The 27,849-nt window shown below is 41.1% G+C and overlaps 2 protein-coding genes across 2 annotated transcripts; one reads left to right on the top strand and one right to left on the bottom strand.

Annotated features, from left to right (window-relative positions):
- The first annotated feature begins 742 nt into the window (after window positions 1–742).
- LOC146981045 (monocarboxylate transporter 13) lies at window positions 743–8,386 on the top strand. The gene is made up of 5 exons (XM_085785983.1): window positions 743–761; window positions 2,718–2,985; window positions 3,541–3,684; window positions 4,809–5,582; window positions 6,236–8,386. The coding sequence occupies exons 2-5, from the start codon at window positions 2,769–2,771 to the stop codon at window positions 6,412–6,414; spliced, it is 1,314 nt and encodes a 437-aa protein (XP_085642109.1). The 5' UTR covers window positions 743–761; window positions 2,718–2,768; the 3' UTR covers window positions 6,415–8,386.
- Window positions 8,387–9,080: 694 nt separating this feature from the next.
- Window positions 9,081–27,849, bottom strand: gldc (glycine dehydrogenase (decarboxylating)). The gene is made up of 25 exons (XM_085785981.1): window positions 27,401–27,849; window positions 27,133–27,211; window positions 23,693–23,828; window positions 23,059–23,223; window positions 22,830–22,907; window positions 22,564–22,711; window positions 21,994–22,190; window positions 21,801–21,897; window positions 21,569–21,674; window positions 21,041–21,180; window positions 19,982–20,062; window positions 19,704–19,801; window positions 18,618–18,702; window positions 18,448–18,489; window positions 18,191–18,333; window positions 16,763–16,838; window positions 14,991–15,116; window positions 14,175–14,324; window positions 13,745–13,857; window positions 12,652–12,793; window positions 11,821–11,932; window positions 11,630–11,725; window positions 11,357–11,529; window positions 11,149–11,229; window positions 9,081–10,201 (listed from the first exon to the last, which is right to left on the bottom strand). The coding sequence occupies exons 1-25, from the start codon at window positions 27,692–27,694 to the stop codon at window positions 10,061–10,063; spliced, it is 3,099 nt and encodes a 1,032-aa protein (XP_085642107.1). The 5' UTR covers window positions 27,695–27,849; the 3' UTR covers window positions 9,081–10,060.

Here is a 27,849-nt window from a genome sequence, read left to right as displayed (position 1 = left end):
TAACTACCATTTCCTGAAGACATTTCAGACGGTGTAGATTTCAAACTGGAAGCACTTTGATTATCCAGGCATCAATCAGCCCCGTCCTTAGGCCACAATTTGAGTAGCCAGTGACAGTTTTTAACCTGTCTGAAAGGGGTCAGAGGTTAGAGGGGTTAAGTCTGAAAATCAAGGTAAATTTAACTCTTGTGCGTGTTACTTTGTTGCGCAATTTTCTCTATTACAGGCAAAGAAAAGTAACAGCACTTTTTTTATCTTTTAAATCCGTGTTTGTTGCATGCATTTTACTTACTTCTCAATTCAAACATACACTGAATTTTATTTGCTCATTTCACGTAGTTTTTACATTACAGCGGCATCGACTTTATTTTGAAAATCGGAAGTTGCGTACGTTTCCGATTAGCATTAGCTTCACCAAAGTCGGTAGGGGGGGTCGCTCGACCGATGGGCATCGGACTCGGTAATGAAGGTAATATCTTTACAGCTGTTATTTGAAATAGACCCTGTGATCGTTGCCTGTGTTTGTCAGCGTTATAACGTGGAGAAATTATTGAATCAAACCGAGACCTCGACGCGAAGGGTTTGATGCTGTTGTCTGTTGTTCCAGGGCGATTACCGTAAACTTCAAAATAAGAGCGCACCAGGAACGTAAAGGTCAGTATAAAAGCTAACACCGCAGCACATAACAATGTTTGCACCGGCGGCAGCAGAGATGTGTCCAAGACTACTGTCCTCTAGCATGAGACAAACGGGAAAGTAACGTAAGTTAACATTTTGAATACATATGTTTTTTATCTGTTTCAAAACTTTGTGGGTTAGCTAAATTTATTTAATTCTATATCTGTGTCAACTGTGTTTGTAATTTGAAGAGACCGTGGTGCGTTTAAAAGCCTCGTACAGGAGTACAGCAGTGGGGGAGGGAGTAAGTTAGTTTGATCCCTGTACTGTAGTAACATATGACTCCATCACACTGTTAATAAACCAACATTAGGACAGGTAAAGGAACTGTATTAAAAACTGTAATTGGGTAAAAGTAGCGACAATAAAGCGCTGGCACCAAAACTAACTCAAATAAACAAATTAAGAAGAACAGCTGTGCCGAGTTGAAGCTCTAATTGCGCAGTGACATCATCCTGCAAAACAAGTGTAATTTTCAGGACTTCACAGAATCCCCTGTTTGACGACAATGCATTGGTAAAAAAAATAATAATAATTCAATTCGACGCATTTTACTGAACATTGAAATAAGTTTTTGAGGCTGTAGCTACTTTTTTGGTGTTTAATATTTTTTTCTTTTCTGTAGGCTACTGTCTTCAACAATAATGTATGTAAAAGTACAACACTATGATTACCAATTAAATGTACTTGACATATCGAGGGCTTGGAGCCAGAGGGGCGTAAGTGGCATTTTGGGCGAAAATGAGTTATCAAAAGAAAGGTCTTGATGAGCTCTATCCAATGGTGCCAAAAAGACCTATCTGAGATCAAACTGTATTGAATAAAGCAACAAAACAATAAAGACCTAACACAAAAGTGTGAGTAATGTTTGGAGCCAGAAGGGCCTAAGTGGACTTACGCCCTTCTGGCCCTGAAAAATACATGTAAATACATGTAGGACCCACATGTTTGTTCAGAGCCAGAAGGGCGTAAGTGTAGTTGTTGCCCTTAAACAGCATTCAAAATGGCTGAGAAAACTGCAGACATGGAACATGGAAGTTGAAGATGAGTCAGAGTTGTTTTTGAATGTATGTCCTCGCAAGAGTGATGACAGTAAGACAGAATCATGCCTTGAGAGCCTTACTGGGGTCATCCCTATGTTCCCCGGGTCCTATGTAGCTGTTTTGTGTGTGACTGGGGAACATAGAACCTTTTTTAGAAAAAGGGTTCTATGTTCCCCACTTTTCCCCAAAAGGACCCGGGGAACATGCCATTTTATGGTCCCATACCTGCAGTGGAGTTGTGACTTTGCAGATTTTTGCCTATTTTTGAGTGAGAAGTTGAGTTGTGACTTTAAGTGGGACGTGTAGTTGTCCCATTGGTTGGGTTCAGGCAATGAAGAAAGGAGTTGGTTAAGTTTAGTACAGTAAAAAGACCAGGTAGAGGCTAGACAGGCCAGATAGAGAGAGACAGTCCAGATAAGTAGAGAGAGTCAATTGATCGGCAACAGCGGAGAACATAGGATCCTTTTGAAATAATTAATGAATGAGTGAAATGAAAATTAATTACTTATTCAAGTGTTATTCAAGTGTTAATTATTCAATCAATTCAATGCATTGTTCAGCAGATACGCCCAATATGTCCATAGAAGACTTGGAAATGTTTGGTGCCAAAAGGGCGTATCTGACGTTTTTGCCATATTTTTTTGATTTTAAAATGTTTTAGAACATGTTCATTGTGTTAATATGCCATAAGTTTATTACATAAATACTCATTCATATAAGTATGTCTGTGGTTGCAATGTTGTGGTTTAAGGTTAATGAATACAGTTGATTGAAGTGTGGTCAAAATTTTGTTTTGTCTCTCCTGTAAAGTTTGTCAAAAGCCACTTACGCCCCTCTGGCTCCAAGCCCTCGATATGAATATAAATAAATTCTATATAAAAAACACACATAGGCCTAAGTCAAAATTAAATAAAATAAATGCACCTTTGCCACTGTGTTATACCACGTAGCCTATTTGTGTGTGTGTTTTGCATGCTCATTTCCTTATCTTCTCAGGGTATCATCAGTTTATTGCATGGCAACCGTTCAGAGGCAGGAGAGCAGTTGATGAAGACAAAGATGAAGTCCAGGACGAGAGCTGAACCTCCTGATGGGGGCTACGGCTGGGTGGTGGTCATGTCGGCCTTCTTCATCATGGGCCTCACCGCTGCCGTCCTCAAGAACTTTGGCCTTTTCTTCCTGGACATCCAGAGCCACTTCGGGGTCCTGACCAGCACCACCTCCTGGGTCACCTCCACCACCATTGCAATGTTTCACCTAGGAGGTAAAGAAAGAAACGAAGATTTTTTTTATTAGGGATGTCACGATTATAGAATTTCTTGGTACGATTATCGCCAGAGAAATAATCATGGTATTACGATTATCACGCATCAATCAATTTCACAAGACTATGAATGTGTAAAATCAAATATAGTCAAAATATAATTACATTACTAATCTCTAAATATAGGACCAGTTACTAATCCCCTGGGGGAAGTGTTTGAAATATTTAAGTGATTACAGTAATTGCCATCTATACCAATTGTTTAAGTCTATTTTTTTAAATTACAAATGACACGCTAACATTTAAATTCCCACCAATTCAGTGTTACATTAGATAAATGGACCAGTATCTGTGCATCTTCCTTTACCTTGGTGCACATCTGCCGATATGGTTCCGACATAATCTTTTTTTCTTTTACAATCAATTAATTGTGGCGTAACTGGCATTTAATACCACGTTTAATTGTGAAAACAAGTAATTGTGATATCCCTGGTTTTGTGTTTGTGTGTTAAAACTCAAGGTGTGTTTACAGTCTTGTTTTGACGCTCTCCTCAGCTCCAGTAGCCAGTGCGCTGACCATACAGTTTTCTCAGAGAGTGGTCATCATAGTCGGAGGTCTGCTGACCACCTCAGGGATGTTGCTGGCGTCACTGGACCTCAGTCTGCCCTGGCTCTACCTCACGATGGGCATCCTGCAAGGTACGCCCTACTGAAACCTAAAAAGATTTCTGCTCATTCAGTTTTACCAGTTTTAGTCTGAGGAATGGGGAAATTAGATCTTACATTTCACTCTTTATTTCAATTATTCATCAGAGCCCTTCTGTGGCATTGTATAGGTTTTATTCCCCCGGTGGCCAAAATACTAAAATAAAATATAAAATAATAATTCAGACTAGCCCTTTAAGGAATTTCAAAATAAAATCTTAGTAAAAAAAAAAAGGGCAAAGAAGCATCAGAGTAGAGTCTTTACTGTTCCATTAAAGCAGAAGTAAGTGGTCCGGTCGTTTTCGCTAATGCTGTTAGTTCCCCTATTTTCAATTTTTTTTTGACTCCAATAGTTATGTAATTGAAAAGCCTGAGTTGACGCACAAAACACAGCAACACTTCAAAGTGTTACCAGCTAAACAGGGTGGTTATCAGTGATCTACACTAAAAAGAAGCAAGTTGCAACATATTTTACGGTGCACATTTTCTAATGAAGATAATTTGTTAACACATTGGATGTACAAGTGTGCGTAGAAATATCTACAGAAGCAAAATTGTATTAAACTCTCTTCATCAGTTTCCATCAGAGGCTTTTCTGACCGTTTGATCAACCAACACACAGAAATCACACTCCTGTTCCTCATATTTACTAAACAGCGTGAATGATTTATATTTGACGGTTGTAATGGCATGAACAAGTGTATAATAATAGAAGTGAATGACATGAAGCCAAAAAAATTTGTATTTCTCATGGGAGGGCAGAGTGACAATAATATGTGACTCACATCTGTTTTTATGACCAGATGCAGCTGTAACTGAGGTTTGATATTCAACCACAGAATGAAAACAGTTTCAAATCCAGATTAGAGCTTTAACAATGAGAGATGAATGATACTTGGAGACTTTTTTTTTTTTTAACATAATCAACAGAAACGCATGCCAAAAATCAATTTTGTAGATAAAACGGTGCGATTTGTTGTTGCATATTTGAGTAAATGAGCAGCTTCAGTCGCAGCCTTGATGCATATTTTGCCTGTTTTCACCTGATAATTTGTTTCTTGGTGTTTTTTATATGTCAAGTCGTAGCTGGATGAGTTCACCCGGTCTTCTGTTTCCAGGTTTGGGTATTTCCTTCTCGTGGATTCCTGCCAACAGCATGGTGAGCCACTACTTTTCGCGCTGGCGCCCCATGGCCTACGCCATCGCCAGCTCGGGGGAGTGCGTGTTCGCGGTCATGTTCAGCCCGTTCTTCCAGTGGCTCATCGAGACGTACACCTGGCAGGGCGCCTTGATCATCATCGGAGGCCTTCAGCTCAACCTGTGCGTCTGCGGCGCCCTCATGAGACCCCTGGAGACGACGACACAGCGCTCAAACGTCCCAACAACAGACAAAGACCAAAGTCCCCCGAAGAGCAGCAGGGTCGTCTTCCAGTTCTCACTGCTCAGGAAGCCCGAGCTGCTCTTCTACATCCTGTTCGCCATCTTCGCAGCGGCGGGTTTCTTCATCCCGCCTCTCTTCCTCGTGCCCTTCGCCATGAGCTTGGGGATGGACGACTACTGGCCGGCGTCGATCCTCTCGGTGCTGGCGCTGGCCGACCTGGCCGGGAGGCTGATCTGCGGCTGGGTGGCCAACATGAGGCTGCTGAGGAACCTGCAGCTGCTCACCATGGTGGTCACGCTGCTCGGGGTCGTGCTCATGCTGCTGCCCATCAGCCAATGCTACTGGAGCATCGTGGTGTTCGCCTCGCTCTACGGCTTCCTGTTCGGCTGCGTGGTGGCCATCCACGTCACCGCCATCGTGGACATCGTGAGCCTGGAGGGGTTCGACAGCGGCCTGGGACTCTTCATGCTCTTCAGGAGCATCGGTGGCTTCATGGGTCCACCTGCTGCAGGTGAGATGCAGATTTCGGATTTTCAGTTTACAGTTCACTTTATTGTCATTTTTATGTAAGTACATTAAAAAAAAAACTAGACACTGTGCAGCAATTCAAAGACAATTTAAAGAGAAACAGTGCAGCAATAAAACTGTCAAAAATATAAAATAAGTCAGTGCAGCATTAAGAACGTGAATTAACTATTAAATAGTTAATAATAAATACTAAATGCTAAGATATTATATGATAAATAAAAATTTTAAAAAGCTGTAGCCTATGTGATTAGATCATCAGGGGGAAAAAAGTAGAATATGAAGCTGAAGGTGAATGAGTCAAAGTTAAATTCAAATGGATTTTTTAAAGAATATTATTACATCCCAAAAAAAACAGATGTAGATTAGATTATACCCAAGAAGAGACACTGATGTTCTTACAAAATAACCTGCAGGGCAAGTCAGAGCCACAACCTGTGTGTGATAACAAGTCAGAGCAACAACCTGTGTGTGATAACAGCTCTGTAATCAATGATTGAATCTCTCCTCCAGAAACGATGCTACACATTCAAAAACGAACACATGACCCATGTTTTTCAATTCAACAGCGCAGGTGAGAGTAAAAACGACTGTCGATCGGGTCATGTATTCATCAGCCCTTGTTTTACTATATTTCAGGCTGGCTGGTGGACGAGACAAACGACTACAGCGCTGCCTTCTACCTCTCGGGCCTGTGCCTCGTCACATCAGCTGTGTTCGTGGTCGTGGTCGACCGCCTTCTCCAGAGGAGGAAAGCCTTGGAGGCTGAAGTTTGTCAACAGGAGAACTGGGAACCAGCACAAGGACAAGTCAAGTGAGACACACTGTTACTAAGACTGTTTTTTATTACCTGAATGGCCCTGGAGGCCACAGACGGGTGAATCAGCGAGAAGATTGATCCACGCCTCCTGGTCTCCAGGTCACTGCTGCACCTTACTGGTTGAACTGACAGAAAGTGAATATTGCAATAAGTATGTTTTTTTTAATTTCTTGCTCATACCAAATTTATCTTCTAGTTTTAGTGGAAGTTTTTAACTCTGCAAGATCCAAACTTTCTTTTCCCCCTGAAGGACCAGAGCTTCTGAACAAACAAGCAGCCAGAGCTACTAAGCTAAACTCTGAAACTGTGTCCGTGCCTCCGCTGGTCACTTCATTTTGGAGACTTTAGTCACAGGGTTTTTTGGTAAAAACAAAAGAAAAATCTCCCCTATTCTCCTGTTGGCGCTGACACTTAATGTTCAGTGTTTTATTGAGACCAAATCCGATGAAAAGACTTGAGCCAACAACATGCATCTTCCCTGCTCTGTCTGTGCTTCTTACCATTTGTTTCTACTAAAGTCAGATCTGTGTTTAAAAAAAAAACAGAGCATTTGTCAGTATTTGTCACAATACACTTGGCTCACGAGGTGAGACGCGATATTTGGTTCACGAGAACGAGACGAGACGATCCTCATCCAATCTTCAGGTCCACCCTCTGGCTCATTCTCTGCCCCCACACAGAATGTGCTAGTGGCTGAAGACAAGACAGATGCGGAGAAATCTCAGTTCTTGACCAGAGTGACGGTAAAACTGATCAAACTAATTAATAATTAATCTGAGCTGACTGAAAGAAACTGTGAGGAAATGTTATGTTTGAAATATGACCTCTCATTTTCTCACCTTAGCACACAACCTCCTGCAAGTCAGCCAAGTATGTACTTAACTCTGTGAATGGATTGTGCTCCGTCTGAACCCTGGAAGACCAGAGAGTTGATCAGCTCCAGCTCTGGCGGGTGTGTGTGTGTGTGTGTGTGTCAGACAGCTCTACAGACATCGGTCGTGCACCGGAGAGGTTTGGTTGGGAGCGAGTCGAGACCAGACTGTAGAAAGTCTCATCAGCTTCATTGCGGCCTGGGGTTTTCTGTAGATCACAGTTAATACAATCGCATATGGCCACAATGATGCTGCAGTGACCGTATGGGATGTTTTGAAAGGACAAATGGAAACATTTAGTTAGCATTTTGTCTGTAACTAAACCCCGGTCAGACAGTGCTGGTTTCACTTGCACATAGTATGACCCCTGAGTGTCGCTGACGTCATGCTCACTCTCCTTCATGTCTGTCGACACTTACTAGAAAACATCCGTCCTTTACACACAGACATTTGGTGCATAGATCGGCTTTGATTGATTGTACTTATGGCAGCAGCAGCCTGTTGGACAGACTCTAGATAAACTTCAGTGTTTGGTAGTGAATCAACACGTCAGCCGGTGTAAACATGTGGTTTGTAGTTTTCAGTCAACAGTGGCTCAGTGTGTCGCAGAGGAATGAGACGTTGAAAAAGATGAATGGTTGTTGGTTTTGGTCTTTTCATGGGATGTGTTTACAGTGATCATATCAGTATTACTGCAGTATTTATCGTTCCTCCTTAGGATACAATCAGAATATTATTTTTGATTAAGACCAAGTATTTTATTTTTTATTTTTTGGAAAAGCAGAGGTATGTTTGTTTGTTTTTTTCTTTCCTTGGAGATGCTGGACTCTTGGATATGAACATGAATGTGGGTCAGTCCACAGTGTGGAGCTCAGGTTCACAGCTCAGGTTCCCTGTGACGACAGGACGTGTGGATTTCCTGTGTCACCGGTGACGGTGGCACTTGAAGGCTGTTTCTGATGTCACTTTTATGATTATTCAGCTTATCCAATCAAATCAGTAGAGGCTTAATCATATCTTAAATATAGGTTATTGTTACTGAAGTATTATTTATGCAGTTTCCCAATATATCACTTTATTTAAAAAAAAAAAAAACAAGTGCTGCATATTTAAGTCGTTTAAATGAATTGGTTTTAATAGGAAGGTTAAAAGTGTCTTATGTTTTAAATGAAATCTGAAATTCTGCCTTAAATGTTTGTAAACATGTATCTCAATATATTTGATTTTTTTTTTTAATGTCACCAGCTCTGGCTGCAGTTAAAACACAATTTTAAGAAACTCTGTTGTCGTGTCTGCATTTTTTTTTCCTCCCTTGCCTCTGTAATTTTTTTGTTTAATCTTCTGAAGCAGCCTCAAACTTGAAACTATATTTGTAGTGTCTTTTGGGAATCTATGGTATGTGCTGTACAAATTGCTCATGGGTTAAAGTGCAGTTACGCAACCACATTCTCAAATTGGTTTCACTTGGTTTACAAACTTCAACTAGAACTGAACCAATTACAATAGAAAATAAATTAATCTGCATTTTCTGCATCTATTTTTCTTAAAAGTTTTCTACATCTATTCTAATTAAAAAATGGCAAGAATCCACTGATTCCAGCTTTGCAACAGTGAATTTGATCATTATGTTTGAGTTGGTGATCAGACATCAACCTGGGATTTGAAAAAGTACTTGTATGATAAAGATTATTATTGTTACTATTAATAAATAGCATGTCAGCTTAAACTGAAATATTCCCTTAGTCACCACTTGGTGGCAGTGTTGCCATAAACAAGAAGTTTGAACACACAATTAAAGAAAAATGTTTAATACATTTAAGACATTTTTTTTCTCTACAGACAAAACATTGAGATTAGAAAATAATTCACGTAAAATCAACATAAGACATTATTTTCTATGTATCCAACAAATGCCACAACATACTTTAAAACATTTCCATACTACAGATGCATATTAACAAAAGCCTAGAAGGAAACTAACATCTATAGTTTGTCATATTTGGGGGGAAAAAATTGGGAAAAGCCAAGGCAGCTATTTTACACAACAGAATAGAGGCACCAAGGGCGTTCTTTATCTTTATCAGATGCTGGGAGTCAAAAACAAAACAAAAAAACTGTACTCAGCTCAGTGGCACAGTGTTTCAGAGGTGTGTTACAGAGCGGACTCAGAAGTTGCACCTTTGGTCCATTAAAGTTCAAGAAGGGTTAACCCATAATCCCCAGACCAGTCCCAACGTCCCGACTCAGACCCGACATCCATTCATAATAAGTAGGCTAAAGACTCGGTGTGAAATCAGAAAGTGCTCAGGCCAGGGACTCTCCTGCAGCTGTAGGCTCCGTTAAACTCACAGGACACTAATGTTAAAAACAAGGCAGGACAGGGAAAGTCTGAAATCATCAAAACAACAAAAAACAAGAGAGAGATGGAAGGAAACAGCAGCAGAGACAGTCTAGTAGTTCATTGTCTGGTGAAGAGCCTGACAGCACAACCTCTGCATTTCTGTCTGAACCCAAGTTGGTCAAACATTAATATTATATTAATGCTATTATTTAACGTGACAGTCGACACATGTCACTCAGGTTTATTCAACTACATCTAGACAGGCGACAGAAAAACTTCTTCTCCGACTAACGTGATTTCACAAAGTCGTGTTTTTGGGCCTTACACAACCCCCTTTTTTCTCCTCCACAACTGTTTCAAGTCTGAGTTTTAAGCGCTTGGAGCTTCAGCCGGACGTTGGGACCGGAACAGATTAAGGGGGGGGGGGATATCTATGAGGACGCCCTGTTCTCCTCGTATGGAGACTCGTAGACCTCCATGGGGGGGCAGGTGCACACGAGGTGCTGGTCGCCATAGATGTCGTCGATCCTGGAGATGGTTGGCCAGAATTTGGTCTCGGGCCTGATGAAGGGCTGGAAGGTCAGAAAACAACGGCACAATGGTGAGGAAAATAGTCAGAGTTACTGAAATGCTAATGGACAGTTGCAAACACTTAAACACTAAATATATTTTACATTTTACTATATTTTTTGGACTTTTTGACTTTGAAAACTTCTTTCTTTCTTACTTATTTCTAAGTAAACAATGCAAGGGCTCCTATATAGTGCAATTTATTGTTGTTTAGTGACAACATTTCGAGCCACAGCAGCATTTTTTTAGCTCAGCACCTGCACAATTTTGGTTTTGGATATGCGTGCTTTCTACTGCTTTGGACAAACTGCCTACAAAAATGACAATGATTCCATTTTTATGGCGATTTCTTTTTGCTAGTGTCGACAGATTTAACAGTGAGCTCTTTAATTCCTTAGGTTTTGTTAACAACAAAACAACAACAAAAACGAGAAGACTTGCAAAAAAGTTTAAATACTTGCTTGCTGCTTTTGAAGTATATTTAAGTAAAAATTTGACTGTCCAGGTATACAGTACATATAAACATGTAAAAGTTATTCAAAGTACATAACTCCATTAAGTCAAATTATATTTGTTTTACAGCAAATCGTAGTTTCTACATTGAAAAAAAAAAAGTGCTCAAGTCAGTTTGTTCCCCTAAAAAAATAGTTACTATTCATTGAATCTGTGGAATTTTTTACTTATTATTGTTATGTCTTTTTAATATATTTATTTGTAATATCATTATTATTATTATTAAAGTGGAGGCAGAAATGACCAACCAAACTAACATTGTGAGGTGGAGATGAAATTACAGGCTTGTGTGCTGTAAGGACTGTGCCTCAATGTTGTTGCGATTCCTACTCGTCACCACTAGAGGTCGATAAAGACCGGGAATTATCCAGAACACTTTTAGTTGAGCAGGAAAGTTTGAGCAGAGTGTTGAGTTGTCAGAGCTGAGGACACTCACCAGGGGGAAAGCAGCAAACTCCCTGGAGTAAGGTCTGTCCCAGTTGGAGGATGAGATGCAGGCCAGAGAGTGAGGGGCCATCTGTGCACACACACACACACACACACAAAAGCTGTAACATCGACTATCAAAGGTTTGTATATATCAGACTAATCTACTACATCTTTTCACCCTGAATAAAAAGAGATCAATAGCTCCAGTGTTGTACCTTGAGCGGGTTGATGCGCGAGTCCATCCTTCCCTCCTCGATATCTGCGATCTCCTGTCGGATAGCGAGCAGGGCGTCACAGAACCGGTCCATCTCAGCCTTGTCCTCCGACTCTGTGGGCTCGATCATGAGCGTACCAGCCACCGGCCACGACATGGTGGGCGCGTGGAAACCTGGACACATGCACCCAAATCAGAAACAGACGGTTAAAAACACCAAATATACAGGCAGGAGATGCAAAGAGATACAAATATATACAGTAACTCATTGTACCATAGTCCTGCAGCCTCTTGGCAACGTCGACAGCCTCGATATTTGCCGTCTTCTTGAATGGCCTCACATCTAGGATGAACTCGTGAGCTACAAAACCTGTTCAGAGCAACACAAAAACATATTAAAAAACCTGACATAAACAAACTGTCTGAAGGTGTCCGAAGGTGTAGAGAGTAGAAACGACGGCGCACCTTTCCTGCCTCTGAAGAGGACTTTGTAGTGACTTTCCAGCCTTTTGGCCATGTAGTTGGCATTGAGGATGGCCACCTCTGTAGCATGAAGCAGCCCCTTGGATCCCATCATCTAAAACACACAGACACACTATTAAAACTGACAATCCCATTAATATAGAACATAATGATTCAGATCTGTGGTAGATCTGTCATAACATCAGATTTTTGCACGATCCGTTACACATTCAGTCGTGCAGCTATTTGCTGTTATGTTTCAAATTGAAAGAGCTGAATAATAAAAACCTGTTTTACATGAAAACAACACAAGACGATTTACTGTAGAAAGTGGAAGTTGGAAACAGAGCAGTGACCCAGGTCAGACAACGACTAAAATTATCACACTGAAGGCATTTTTCTTTCATTTGTTTTGTTTCCCCCATTTGATTGTTGCAGACTCTCTAAAATCTTCTGTCTCTCCCTTCCTGGAATCAGCACATTTTATCTCCTCGGAGGAGCACTTATTCCTGATAAAACAATAGGGACCACACTTATTGGTCGCCTCCACAGTGACATCCTGACCTTAAGTTCACGTGACTCCGGCGGTAAAGTCACACGACAGCCAAGTGACTTTAACAGCTCATTATGTGACAACAACATGTGAGAGGAGCTGATGCCACTTACAGTAAATATTTAAACACGTAACGTCAAATAGCAAATCCAGTTGTCTCCGATCCTCTATTCAAAGTCAAGACTCCTGCAGGAAGCAGTTAGTCTAAAGGTTTTAACAACGGGGTCTTTATTTTCTCTCTGTCTGGATCTCGTCTGTCTCTGATAATCTGCTGCACCGACCTTGATGTAAACCCAGGAGATGGGCAGGATGGCGCTGGAGCCCCAGGGCGCGGCGCTGATGGTGCCCAGGGAGCTGCTGGCGTTGACCGACTGCATGGGGACCACCGGGTGGCTCGGCAGGAACGGGGCCAGGTGGGCCTTCCTGGTGAGGACGGAGCAGACGGACATGGTCAGACAGGCTCAAAGCGTAAAAACCCTCTACTGTAATCAGACTCCTATAAACATGTTATTCTTCTATGAATAACTAATAATTTTTATTCATTTATTTTAATGTTTATTTAACAGGGATGATACATACTCCTACCCTCAGGTCCCTCGCTGTAAACTCAACCGTTTTAAGAATTCTTTTATCCCAACTTCCATCCAATTTCTTAACGAGTTTGTGCAATAATTCTTATAGTGCTCTTACCATGGTGAATTTATGAGGTGTATGTATGTGCTATGTTGTGGGATATGTGCAATGCTGTTATGTCTTGTGTTTGCTGGGTTAGTATGGCTGAGGTGTATTGTTTTTTTGTCATTGTGGCCATCAAGGCATTTATGGCGCAGCTACAGTGTCCAAGACAAATTTCCCTGAACGGGACAATAAAGTTTATCGTATCGTAATGTATCGTACAACATTGCCACAAAAAATGGAAAATGCGATGCATACAAGACGTCTAGCTTCAGCTAATTTGCAGTCTTTGTCCCTGGTCAGGCTTTAGAATAGGATAAAATATACTGAATACAATAAATGCAATGATACAAATACAGTGGATAATACAGTGAATAGGTACCATGAATGAATAAACGCAGCTGCAAATTTCCTATTAAAACACAAGTTAAATTTAGCATTAAACATTAGTAAAGTGCTGTATTGACAATGACTAGAGAGAAGTTAATGTAAATTTAATTTTTGATACCTTAAAGATTATATTTTATGCAAAACGTTGATAAAGTTTGATAAAGAGTATTTTTTTACAGGTTCTATATGATTAAAAATGCGATGCAGGATAATTATCTCCACTCGTCTATACTGTAAACATGCAGGTGTGAGCAATGTGGAGCTGATTTAGTGACATTTCACTTTTTTTTTTAGTTTAATTTGACTTACACTCCAATGGGACCCATGCCAGGTCCTCCTCCACCGTGGGGGATGCAGAAGGTTTTGTGCAGGTTCAAGTGAGAGACGTCAGAGCCGTAATCTCCAGGACGACACAAGCCCACCTGTAAAACAGAGAAACATGAAGAAGATGCTTTTATGCTTTTTTTTTTAATGGTTTCATCAAATCATTTGTGTGTGTTTTTAGATTGAATGCATACATTTCACATTCAGACTTGAAGACTGTCTGGGATTGGTGGAGGTTATATTGGCATAAAAAGCATCATATGCATATTATATAGAGGCCAAAGGTTATTTATTTACAGCATGATAACATCTATTACCCTTTTATTCTATAAGCTTTGAGTTTCCACTAATCAATAATTCACTGATGAACAGCACTACACTACACAGCGTATTGTGCTGCTGTTCCGTCTCTCACCTGGGCGTTCATGTTGGCACCGTCCAGGTACACCTGGCCACCGTTGGCATGAATAAGATCACACACATCTCTGATCTTCTCCTCAAACACACCGAAGGTGGAGGGGTAGGTGATCATCATGGCCGCCAGGCTCGCCTTGTGTTTATCCACCTGAGGGAGGAGGCAGCATAAAGTATTCATTAGGAATAAAATATAGATGGCACCCCGGGAGCCCGGGAGGTCAAAGCTGCCAACTGTAAACCACCAACTGAACTGGAGAGCTTTGTTAAAACACAGTTTCTTTCCTCTCCCTGGTCTCCAGTCATGTCTTCACCAAAACAATAGGCATTACATGAACCCTTAAAAAACTTATGGAGGTTTGTGATTCTTGTAATGCGGAGAAAACAAAGCTGAAATGTACAATTCAATGTTCAATCAATGTCATCACATCAAAGCCAGACTGTAATAGAAAATGTAGCTACTGACAATGACTTGCCTTCCACAGATCATTATCTACCCATGATCAATGACTTTATACATGAATGTTTCAGGAAAGAGTTTAAAAAATGAAAAGTCTTGTTAAAGTTTGTAGTGATCAGCTTCAGTCTGTAAGTTTGGACAACAGACTCTAAATCTAAGGAGCAGAGAGGCTTAAGTGTCCTCAATTTTAGGGTCAAGCCCCAGACTGATGGATCCTTCAAATCACAACATGCTGTTCAATACTCAGACTCCTGATCACATATCATCCATTAGACAAGGATCCTGTCTCTGAGAGTTAATTGATCGCCGTGTGTCCAACCAGAAGGGAAACAACAACAACAACAGCTCAGTTCTCACCAGCGCTTTGAGGTGTGCCAGGTCGATGTTGCCGTCCTTGTCCACCTCCACCACCTGAACCTTCATGCCGGCCATCTGAGCGCTCGCTGGGTTGGTGCCATGGGCCGATTTGGGGATCAGACAGACCTGGAGTTAAAGAATATATATAAATAAAGTCAGATAACAGCATGAGGAAGTTGTGATGTATTTATAACCTGGATGAGATTCAGCATTTGTAAAAACCTGGCAGGCTATGACCTTGTGATAACCTCTCACTCTCCAGGAACAAAAAGGAAGAACTGATACTGAAGTCCAAACCTTTGATAACAAAGGCCAAATTTTATTATAATTAATTTCCCTGAGTGAGTTTAAATCTAAGAAGACCACATTGCCTAGAAAGACAAAAAATATACTCAGTTTGAAATGAAAAGCAGCTCAGAGATGGTGTCCTGGCTTCTCTATGTTTAATAAAATACCAATAAAGTGTTGAATTAATAAAATGCATTCTCTATCTATAGGAAAACAGAAGGTCTTTTAAGGTTTCAGTCTGCGTGGGGAAATCGTCTCACTCTTTGGTTGAATTTTAAATCCAGTCCACACCCACTGCCGGCACCAATGCTTAACCTGCCTTCAGGTCACTAATTGATTTTATCCCTTATTAGGGTGACACTTGCGTGACTAAAGTTGCAAAATGTCACAAAGGAAACTGGGGCGCTCAGACCTCTGGGTTGGGTAACTTCGACCCCAGCGACTGGCTGGGACAACACTGCAGAGGCCGTCGCACCGCTGACTTGCAGTTATCAAAGTCTTGGAGGCTCCAAATATGGGATCTTGAAAGCAGGTAACCCACAGTGGGTTCAGAGTGTTTTCAGCCCCCCCTCTGTTTGCACAAACGGTTGTTAGTTTGGACCTTGACTGTGTCAAGGGATCAGGCCACTATCTAAGATGTCCTTATGAGGGAGCTATTAAAAAAGGCCCAATAACAGTACAAGACAGAAATACCTGCGTCAGCCAGTCTTTAATCTGAGGGGGGGGGGGCGTCTTATCTCGCCTTGTCCTTGGATCTACCGCCAATCAGCACGTCAGGATACTGGAGGAATTTCTAGCCAGCAAAACCTGAAACCTGTTGTAGCCCTGAACAATAAAACCGAAATGACTGACTCATCTTTACATATCAGAGCTGCATCTGTGGCCAAATGTATCAGAGTATAGTATGTCTAAGAATAGCATGGGTGTTATAGTTTTATTGCTTTTAGAGGAACTCACATCCTTGTGGAGAAACAGGGAGGACTTACTGTTTCACTTTTAGTTGGGTTTATGCAACGTTTTTGGGTAATACTCTTATTTGCTGAGAGTTGCATGACGTGACTGATATCAGCTCCCTGTCTGTGGATTAAAGTGAGAAGCTCCAGACAGGAGAAGAGGTAGCTCAGCTCTGCTTTGTAGCATAAAACCCTGGTTATGCTGTCTCTTGGCAAAAAGTAGTAAAATCTACCTCATTACCACATTATACGTTTGCATTCTGCTTGTAGTCTCCTGTTTATTAATGCACAGGCAGGAAGTCTTCGTGCTACATTGCAAATAATATATATTTTCCTCCAAAATTGTGATCGTATTCGTAACTGAACATAGTTTTAGTTTTAATCCCAACATTCCTCAGTGTTATTTGCTCTCAGTGCAGATAGTTAAAAGGCTGTCTTGTTATTTAATCTTATTAACATCAACTTGACATTAATTCTTAGTGATTTTTTGCCTCAACTTTTCTTATCTCTCAGCAGCAGCAGCAGACTTACACTTCTGGAGCTCTCTCCCTTTGAGTTCAGGTAGGCTTTTATGGCGGCCAGGCCAGCATATTCTCCCTGAGCACCACTGGAAGACAGGGCAAACACACCATGGTCATGTATCACACACACACACCCACATCCTTACCTCAGCACAGTTCAAAGACCAGTCTGCAGACATTACCAAAAGGGGAGAAAAGGCAGCATGGCGTGCTGTTCATAAACCTGCTGCTGCTGGTACATGGTGACACCAGGATCATGTAGGTGTGTGCTTTATCAGCTCTATCAGGGTTCTTTCTGCCTTTCTATCCTCAATCACAGTTGTGTTCACACTCAAACCATGCACATTATGTACAATTAAAAGACTGTAAATCACTCTTTTACCAAAGAAGAACAACAACCGGTTGCTAAAATCTTCTTATACTTAAAAAAAAAGGCAGAACTGTTGACTGTCTGCATGATTAACACATTCAACAAACAATCTGATGTAAATTTGAATATTTTTAGTTTATGTAGCTCAAGTTATGAAAACTACAACTCAGGTGGTTTTGTTAGAAATTTCCCACATTTATTACATGATGACAATGAGCAGCTTTAAGACTTACTGAGAGTCTGATGTTATATCTAAACCAGTGCTGTCAACTAAACGTTAACATGTGAGGCATGTTACCGTGGGTCACAACGGCAGTGTCATTATGATGAGCAGGTTTAATGTTTAACATGTTCTTGGCTTGGCACATCAGCATTGACTACAGTTACAGCTGAGGTGCAAAACATTACACATTAGATATGAAGGTATTTGTTGTATTTGTATTTGCACAAATTACATATTTAACCTGATAGTACTGCATTAAGGAAGTGAATATGTATCATATCCAAACTCTAGTTGCAGTCACCAGAACTTCGCATGGTGCCATGACACTTGCATGACTTAAATTGACATCCATCATCTTAACACTTATGTATAATAATGAATGAATGAATAAATTAATGAGTTTTTTTATTTTCGTGTCATGCCACCACTGTGGCCCATGACAAATACAAAAAAAAAGACTAGACAGTTCTTCCTGTTGGTGTTACTTGCCACACAGGTGACACATAAATAAACATTTAAGATTACTTTCAGTACTCAACTATATATATATATCTTCGTCTCATTGCCCAAGCCTTTTCAAGAAATAAAGAAAATGGAAATATATTCAACTAAAAAAGATGTTTTAGCTTCTCAGCATCATCTAACCACACAAATTCATTATTTGGATCTACCTTAATAAACAATTTTTGTCTTATAGAGTCATAGAAAGGACAGTAGAACACAAAATGAATTTCATTCTCCACCTCTTGCATGTCACATGAATTACAAATTATATTGTATAATAACTGCTTCAAGCTAGAGGTCAGAGACTATTAACCTAATGAGTTTATGAGCTCTTCTCTTACCTGTTTGGCTGGAAGGAGATCTTGTCGTAGCCCGTCACCTCACAGAGGTCTTTCTCCAGCTGTCTGAAGAGTGTCTGGTAGCCCTCAGCCTGGTCCAGAGGCACGAATGGGTGGATGTTGGCAAACTCCCTCCAGGTGATGGGCTGAAGAAAGAAGAGGAGAGCAGTGAGCTGAAGGAGTGGCAAGAACTTTCCAAAAAAAATAAAAAGTGAAAGTTTTGCACAGATTTACTGAATCAGATCTATTGAATCACTCACCATGAGCTCTGAAGAACTATTTAGCTTCATTGTGCAGGAGCCCTTGAAGAAGAAAACTGCATTTTACCAACACAAGTCTCGCATAATTATGGCATCATATGAAATTCAGCTTTTTTTTTTTTTTTTGCAAATGTGAATATCTCGTCATCTCGACTCCAGGGGGCACTGACCAGTGGGATCATGCTGTGCACCAAGGAGATGTCCTTGTTCTCCAGGCGCTTCATGTATCGCACAATGTTGGTCTCAGAGTGATAACTGGAGACAAAGATGAACCACAAAGACAAGAATAGGTTTAGGCATTATACTCGAATAATTCACACCTGTAGCCTTCTAACAAAACAAATTAGCAGGGATTTGAGACAACCTGAATCCACAGAGCAAAAGAGAAAATTTCCCCAAAAAAGAGTGCTTGTCATGTACCCTGAGAAACTGCACAGAAGTGTAGTCAAGACCAAATGTTGATCCTATTACCCCTCTCATTTTTTACTGCATTTTATACAGTTAATTGAGGAATTTAAAAAAAACTATTCATGGTCTATATTTGGTTATATGACCTAAGCCTTTTGCACAGTATTGTAAAGGAACAACATTAAGGATTTATAGCATTTGAAGTTCTGATTGCAGGGTGCCGTTCAGGCAGCAATAAAGATAATATGGTCGGGTTTAGCTGCCAGCAGACACTCGTGCTGCCACAAAGACTCTTACTTTTCCACTACTACTGCAGAAATAATTGGTTTAAACTCTAACTCTATCAAGAAAAAGCACATGCTTTATTTTGTATAATAAATTCAACCTGATCTTAAAAGACTGCGAGTGGACGTCAAGACGAACACCAGCCTGGGTTTATTTTAAAAAGGTCAGAAGAGGTTAATTACACAAATGGTGTATAAAAATAGAAAATGTTATATATCACATATTAATTCCAGTTTGCAATGTACTGTTAATCCTCTGAGGCAAACCAACCAGTCTGTTAGCGCCATGTAAGCCTCATGTCAAATAACCACAGCACTGAAAAGTCTGAAAAGTCAGTTATGTTGTGCAATATGGTCACTATGGAAGTAATAAAACGGCTTTAACGGCAGCACCATGTTTGGCAAGTGCGGCTGCGGTCAATGAGACCAGTATTCTGATATTTATTTATAGCCCAACATGTCATAAAGGTATAAACTCAGTATCGTGTCTGTGCAGTGTGTTATCACTGGTGTAATGCTACACTCTGTGCTGCAGTGTTGTAATTCAACTAAAGGAAAACCAACCTGTTGAAGATCTGGTGCAAGAGGTACTTGCTCGTCCTCTTGAAAGGACTTCCCATGATTCCCTTCACCCGCTCGCCCATCTTCTCAGCGATCAGCTCCTGGAAGTGTTAACATTTCAAAATTAAAGCAGGTGTTTTTGTTTATTATTTTTTTAATTTGGCCTTACAGCTACCTCTACAAATAAAATAAAAAAAACACTATCCTGACCAGGTACAACTAATCATTAAATGACAACTGATAAACTATAAATAAAATGTGGTGAATAACAATCAACGTACAGCTGATGATTCACAGCCAAAGACCCACAGCAAGTCGTCCAGGTCCCTCTCAGTCACTGTCTCATCCAGAGAGACGCCCAGCTGTAGAGAAGATGGTCAAAAAATACAATAAAAGGTCAAATAAAAATAATAAAATAAAAGCAGAAACTGACATTTTGACAACACTTTATAAACACTACTACACTATTAACAATTAGATAGGCATTGTGAAATATTTAATTCATCATCTATAAAGCATTCTTCCATACAATACGATTAATATATGTATTAAGAGATGTGTTAACAGATGTTTTATAAAGTACTTAATAAACAACCTGAATTAATTATGAATCACAGCATTAATAAGTGTTCAATCATTTTGCAAATGTCTAAATCATTGTATGTATAAGTGCAGCTCTAAATATTTGTTAATCATTGATTAAACCTTTTATTTATAACAGATCTAATGAACCACTGGCATCTCCTAAAAAACTGGTTTGTGACCGACACAATACTATAATCCTTTGATTGTATGCAGCATGTTCTCTTCTGCAGCACATTTCCCTCTAACCCTAACCCTAATATTAATCAACTCTTCTTTCTCACTCCTAGAATCAGTAAAGAACCTGGTCGATATGCATTTAAATTTAAAGCTCCAGTCGACTGGAATAATCTCCCTTGCTCAATTAGGCCTAGAACATCTTTTCATCTCTTTAAATCCTTACTGTTTATTTACTTCCAAACATCCTGTTCCTGTTTCTGATTTATCTTTCCCTCTTCCTTCTCTCTCGAGGACATAGTTTATCTAAACTGGTTCTCCTCTTGTTCTTGTTAATGTACTTTATTTATTTGGAAGTATACGTAGGCATGTGTGTAAGTATTCTGTGTGTGTGTGTGCATATGTGTACACAGGCCCAATCTTGTATACTATGTATTATTGCAGAGGGTTTCTCTGATTTTGACATGCACGAGTGTGTATGAATGGGCGTCTCTAAATTGTATCATGTTTTCACTTTCGGTGCTGCAGTTCCAACCCAACATCTGTGTTCCTGTTAAAAAACATAAAGAATTCATCCTCACCACTCCCTCGGTGTAGACTCGTAGGTTGATCTGCCTCTGCACGGCTCTCTCCAGGATGTCCTTGGCCGCCACACTACAGTTGATCTTCAGAGTGTCGAAGAACATCTCACTGTGCAGCCGGTGTCCTGCTCTCTTCAGACCTGAAACAAAGCAAGTTGTTCACCTGTACAGTCAGTGTATAAATAACTGAATATACTTATACTATATCTATTTGTGAAGGATGGGACTGGATAAGAAGATTGGAAGGAGGTTTTTGCTGCAGGAATGAATCCAAAGTGTCCAGAATGATGACATATCTTACCATAAAATTACATTGTATACACAAAGACTATTATCTTTTCTCTATCACTAAACCAATCAAACTGTAATGAAGCATCTTGGAGCAATCACATGATGGGGAAAAACAAACACATCTAACACACAAAGTTTCACAAACTCGCAGAAAAACAACTACCGTACATCTGGAAAATGATTCTGCTATTGAATCAATAAAAGCTTGATTTGATTTCAAGTAAAAACAAAACCTACCTTCAGCAAGGATCAGAGCAGCGTTGTGTGTCCTCTCTGCGATGTGTTTGAGGCCCTGAGGACCATGGTACAGTGCATACATGGCAGCCATGTTGGCCAGCAGAGCCTAGGAGGATGCAACGAAGAAAAGAAAAAAAATTCTATATCAGCTCATTGACAGACAGGCTTTACAAATACATAAAGAAACATTTTCTTATGTCAGAATTTTTTCACTTCTTGCCCGGTCACGTACCTGTGCAGTGCAGATGTTGCTGGTTGCTTTGTCTCTGCGGATGTGCTGCTCCCTGGTCTGCAAAGCAAGTCGATACACCTCCTTACCGGCTGCATCCCTGAAATATAAATTCCACTGCTGAGTTTCCTCCACAGGAGATTTAACTTGAAGCTCCGTCACGGGAACTCAAGCGCGATCAAAACAAACGTCTCACCTGGTGACGCCAACCATCCTGCCAGGCATCATCCGGACCAGGTTGTCTTTAACAGCGAAGAAGGCGGCGTGTGGGCCTCCGTAGCACAGAGGGACGCCGAACCTCTGGGAGCTGCCCAGGGCGATGTCCACTCCAAACTCACCGGGAGGACGCAGCACGCAGAGCGCCATCAGATCGGTGGCACAGCAAGCCAGGGCCTGGGAGCAGGGACGGCATAGGAAGTGAGTCACGGTGTTTATGTATGCGGTTGTGAAACCACTCTTCTGACTAATCTCTTGCATTTTATAGTCATTATGACACATTGTGGATTTACAAGAAAGATTTCCAACTGCAACAACAACTTAATGATGAATGAAACACATCCCAGCCCTCTGGCTAAAGCCACAGAAAGCTAAGCCTCCCATGTGAATATAAAGCTGTGTGTCATCAGTGTAAAACTTTAGGTGCAGGTGTGAGATATTCAAATCACTTTCTTCAGACATGAAGACAATAAAAATTTAGATATTGGACACTTTTCTGTTGAAACAACTGCTAAAAATCCCATTGCATCCTGTGGGAACTGCCTCTTACCCCTCCTTTGTGTGCGCGGTCCACCAGAGCGGTGAAGTCCTCCACCCTGCCATCGGTGTCTGGATACTGGAAGAGCACACCGCTCACATCCTTCCCACTGAAGTCCATCTCATGAGGCAGCTTCAGCACCGTTTTCACCCCAATGTAGCTACAACAGAGGCATCAAAGATTAAAAAGGTACACTACATCATGGAAAAAGACTTTACATTTCATATTTTTGTATCCAGAAGTTGTTTTGACAGCAGAGTCTAGTGTGGAGTTCATACTTGGCTCTGGTCTGCACCACAGCAATGGTCTGAGGGTGGCAGCGTGGGTCGATGTAGAAAGTCCTTCTTTTGTTCTGTCTGTGAGAATTAAACACAAAAAGCTGGTCAGAGAACTGTGGTTAAACTACTTCAAGTCAGACCTGTGAGGCAAAACACACATTACATCTACAGTTGAACTTAATTCTCATCTATTTCTATTTCTAATAACACTTCTAGGATTATTCTCCACCTGTGGCACAGCTGCATGGCCTCAGCGGCAGCCGTCCCCTCGTCGAGCAGGGAGGCGTTGGCCACGGGCATGCCTGTGATGTCACAGATCATGGTCTGGTAGTTGAGGAGCGACTCCAGGCGACCCTGAGAGACCTCCGGCTGGTAAGGAGTGTACTGAGTCACCCTGAGAACAAGACACACGTTATGAATCAGCAGAGCGAGTCTGGACACGAGGACAATGGCACAATGTTGGTGGGATTCAAAGAGCCGAGAGGGGGGGGACAGCGGGACACATTGTACGCCCCCCCTCCCACGGTCCCACCACCTCCGATCCTGGGATTTTGGACAAAAAAATGTGCTTTAGGACTGTTGATTTGGTTTTTTGGGGTCAAAGAAAATCTTTGCGTGTGAGAAGTAAATCATCAGACCTCACATGAGTAAAAGTCTCAAGTCACACAGCTTCCTATTAAAGTCACGTTACTGTGCACCAGAGCAATTTACCTTAAAATGAGAAACCAAACCTCATGAATAAGCATCATTAGTTATCTGTGACTGAGTCAGAAGGGGGGGGCTAGGGTTACACAAGCCTTTAGCACTTTAAAATGTCTGCAAGTCCTCTCCTGAGGTCAGGTCACCTGAGGTGAGCCACTCACCAGCCTGCATTCTCCAGGAGATTTCTCTGGATGGGTGGTGGTAGCGAACAGTTGTAGTAGCCCATGCCGATGTAGGACCTCCATACTTTGTTCTTCGATGCAATCTTCTGTAGAGTTTCAAGAATCTCATTCTCACCTGTGAGATATTCAAAGAGAGACAGACAAAATGTTAAACAAAAGTCTGCTGGGCATGACTTTAGATTTTCATTTGTAAGAATGGGACAGTGACATGTCTGATTTTATTAGATTATTATTCTCAATATGATGAAGTAGCATATCATTCACTCACTACATTAACAATAAACAGATGTTTCCATCTGTTTCTTGACTGGATTATAGCGAAAAGTATCAGAATATGTGTCACATAGTGCATTCATCCACACTGCTCATCTACAACATGATGATAATAAACATAAAGATTTCTAATTTTTTCAGACTTTACATTTCTGTCCAACACCAAACTAATTATATCAAACAAGATATGGCCAAAGATCTGATGAACAACGTCATGTATCTCATGTGGAGAAGATCAGTGCAGCATGCAGTTCGTTAGAGGTGCCATGTGTTCCTGATGCACTTAGATCAGCGGTGATTAGTCAATTCGTCAAATGTGAGAAAATTAATTTGCCGTGTACTTTGATTATTGATGGATGGTTTAAGTCAGTTTTTCCATGCATTTATGAGTCTGAACTAGTGAGATATTGTAACTTGGGGCATTTGTTTTTACTATTTTTGTCAGTTTTGGGAGAAAATAATCTGCAGGGTTATAAAAAATAATAATTTGTATCTGTCCTAAAGAAAGTTTGACTCTCCGAATACATATAGTGCAAACAACACCATCGCTAAGAAAGAACAGCTAGTGTTAAAGATGCGAGGACAATGCAGCTGTACCACATGTCATGTCTTCCCATCAAAATAAAGACGAGACCCATACGGTTTCTCTCTCTCTCTCTCTCTCTCTCTCTCCGATGGCCAGTTATTTAGCCTCATTCCCCACTGCTGTAAGGAAGGGAGCTCTGCCAGTGCACAACCAGCCTCTGAGATTCCTCTGGCCTTCCTGGCTGCCTAGCAACTCCAAGGAATGGACAATACTGCCCGTCTGAACCGAGAGCCCTGACTACTCCCGTTTTCTGGAGAAGAAAAGACACCTCTAGTCCTCAGTTGGTGAGAGAGAGAGAGGGAGAGAGAGAGAGAAGGAGACAGTCAGCCAGTATACAAATGGATATTTACAGCGTCTTCGAAAAGGCAAAAAAAAAAAAGATGCACATTCAACCCCCACAGAAGTGCTCAGGGGTGGGTGGGTGGCTGCAAGCGGCCAAATCCAGCACAGAAAATAAGAATTTAGTGACTGAGGATTATCAGCAGGTTCTGGGTGAGCTGTTGTGTTGGGTGTGTGTTTTAGTGTGTGTATCTTGTGTGAGTTTGTGTCAGCATAAGGAGGAGTGCTTTTCCCATGGTCCCGGAGTTCTACGGGGCAGCGAAAAAAGCCTGATTCAGAAGCATCCAGGAGGCCTATTGTTGGAGAGAGAATCCTTTGCTGGCTTTGCAAACCGAAGCCCTCCAAAGCTGAACAAGCAGAAAACCAGCACGGCCTCCAGTTTGTTCCTTCAGCATGGCTTGTTGCATTATGAAAATCCGGCAGAGTCACAGGGAGCGGCCGACACGAGGCGGATCAGAGTGACGAGGACGAGGTGGAGGAGGAGGAGGAGGAGGAGGTGGTGATATGGAAACGCCACAGTATACCTGAGCTTCTTTATCTCACTTTACATTAGTCTTATTAATCTCTGTTTGACAGTTTATGGTCACAGAGTCATTTCAGACTGTGTGTGTCAGCAGTTATTAGCGGTGCATAAGATCTTTACACACACCTTAGATTAAGGAGAATATGTGAGAAAGTCCATGTCTGGGTTAGGTGTTCATTTAATATGAAGTTGAACAGACTTCCAGTATTGTTTTAATCAACTATTTCAAGATTGATTAAGCAAATATCTTTTTCCCCTGTCAAAAACATGTTAAAAATCCTTCTCTCTCAGCTCTTCACTTTGCGAAATTTGCCCTTTATCTTTATTTGATGAGGTAGTTAATTAATTAATTTGAGATTTTGAGACTGCTGGTCAAACAACACAACATATGCATAATCAATCACCACTACCTGCTTTGGGGGATTGTGACAGGCATTTTCCCCACTGCTTTTGTGATGTTAATAGGCGATGATAATCCTGATAAATCCTCATTATACTGTGTTACTGTTTTACAAAAAATTCTGATTTGTGATTAAAAATGAATAAACTCATTAAGGGAATTGAAGAAAGTCAGTGAAGGCTTTGTCTGACACGTGACCCATAAACAATGACTGACAGATTCACTGCATCAAACACCAGCTGGATTTACTTACTCTCATCATTTACAAGTATCATCATCACTACCTCATGTTATTCATCCATACCACAAATGTTGTTCTTGCCATTACTGCAGGGTATTGTGTGTTTTGCACATCTGCACACTGGAGATAATGACAATGACCTGCAGCATGTGCAACAAATTACCATAAGCCCCCCCTCAAAGCAAAAAATATATATATTTGCATTTGAAAACACTCATTATTTATGTAGTCGGGTGTCATTCGTGTAGCTTTCTGCAGTGCCACAGAGAAAGCTGCTATTCTACATCAACTATTTAAGTCATGTATTTGAAATGATTGTCTTGACCTCTTATTTATGAGCTTCTGATTAAATTAAACCCTATTATTCTGTGTCTGGCTTGTATCTTCTGCATGGAATAATGAATGTAATGTCCACTCCCATTACAAATGAAGAAAGAAAAAACACACATACACACACACACACACACATCCAGGCAGATCCCATGCAAAACATACGAAAGTCACCTTATTAGGAACCCCCTCGGCTGTGATGTAATGTGAACGCTGTAACCAGATTGAACTGGACTTGGGACCGGAGCTCAAGGCTAAACTTTACACTCCAGTTGCCATCCTATGAGCATCGGCTTCCCAACAGGAGATTGGTGCCGCTCGCCGAGTTTCGCAAAAACAACTCCAAATATGTTCAAAGGAAGACTTAACAGGGGAGTGCGCTCCACGGCACACAATAGAGGTGCAACCTACATTTCAGCCACTCTCTTAGCTTCATTTAACGCCCGATTTATGTGGGAAGAAGGAGAAGAAAAAAACCTCACCGTGCAAAATAGCAGTGGGATAAACAGCCTCTTTTTTTTTTTTCTTTTTTTTTACGCACATTTGTATTTTAAAAAGAATATTTACCACTGTGAATCGGGTTTGGCACAAGTGCATCGAGGCTGATCGCGCATGCAGAGGGGATGATACTGTACATCAGAGGGATGTAGCCTATAGATTCTAAATATCTTATCATAGCAATGACACATATTATAGCCTATATAGTCAATATAAAAGACAAACTTACACACTGGATCATCCATTTTCATACTCCACCGCATACGGATGGAGGCTGGGACTGTGTTTTCGATCAACTGGTCGATCGACTGTGGAAAAGAAATGAAAAAACAAACATTCATGATAACCTACATAAACGTGGGTAGACAATAATACAGATTTGTCTCTCAGAGCAAGTGTTGGGTTCAATAAAAAAAAAAAAAAGAAGGGGAAAAAAACGAAAGGATGTATTTGCGCCCATTTATGTTTTTTGGAGGGATGAGTATAGTAAATCTTACCTCGACTCCCAGAGCATCCAGCATTTCTCTCTTCTCCCTCTCACCTGGACCGATGTGCCGCTCTGCGAAGTCATCGTGCCGGGGTAATATTCGCTCTATCTGCCTGGAGGAGACGGCTGCAGACGTCCTCAGACCCCGGGCTGCTGCTGAGAGGGGGGATGCCCCGCTGTTTCGGACCCTGCTGCACTGAAGTTTCCAAACCACGCGGCTCTTGTCACTCAGATGCCTGCACGGTGCGCTGGGATTCACCGACTTGGCCAAGAAGATCCCCCAGGACTTGGCGCAGCTCTGCATCTCTAAATCACTTTGCAAAGGACTAAAGTGTGCAGAAACTGGTGGTGAAGCCTCTCTTCTTCTTATTATTATTATTTTTTTCTCCTTTCCTCCTTCCCTTTTGCTCAGCAGAGTTTCCCCCCACTGAGAGTGATGCGATCCCTGCAGGAGACTCT

Source organism: Trachurus japonicus, chromosome 9 (genome assembly GCF_045865225.1).
Source record: "Trachurus japonicus isolate A0001 chromosome 9, Traja_1.0".
Classification (NCBI taxonomy): domain Eukaryota; kingdom Metazoa; phylum Chordata; class Actinopteri; order Carangiformes; family Carangidae; genus Trachurus; species Trachurus japonicus.
The sequence above is the reverse complement of the archived record's forward strand: the minus strand, read 5'-3'. Positions and strand labels throughout refer to the sequence as shown.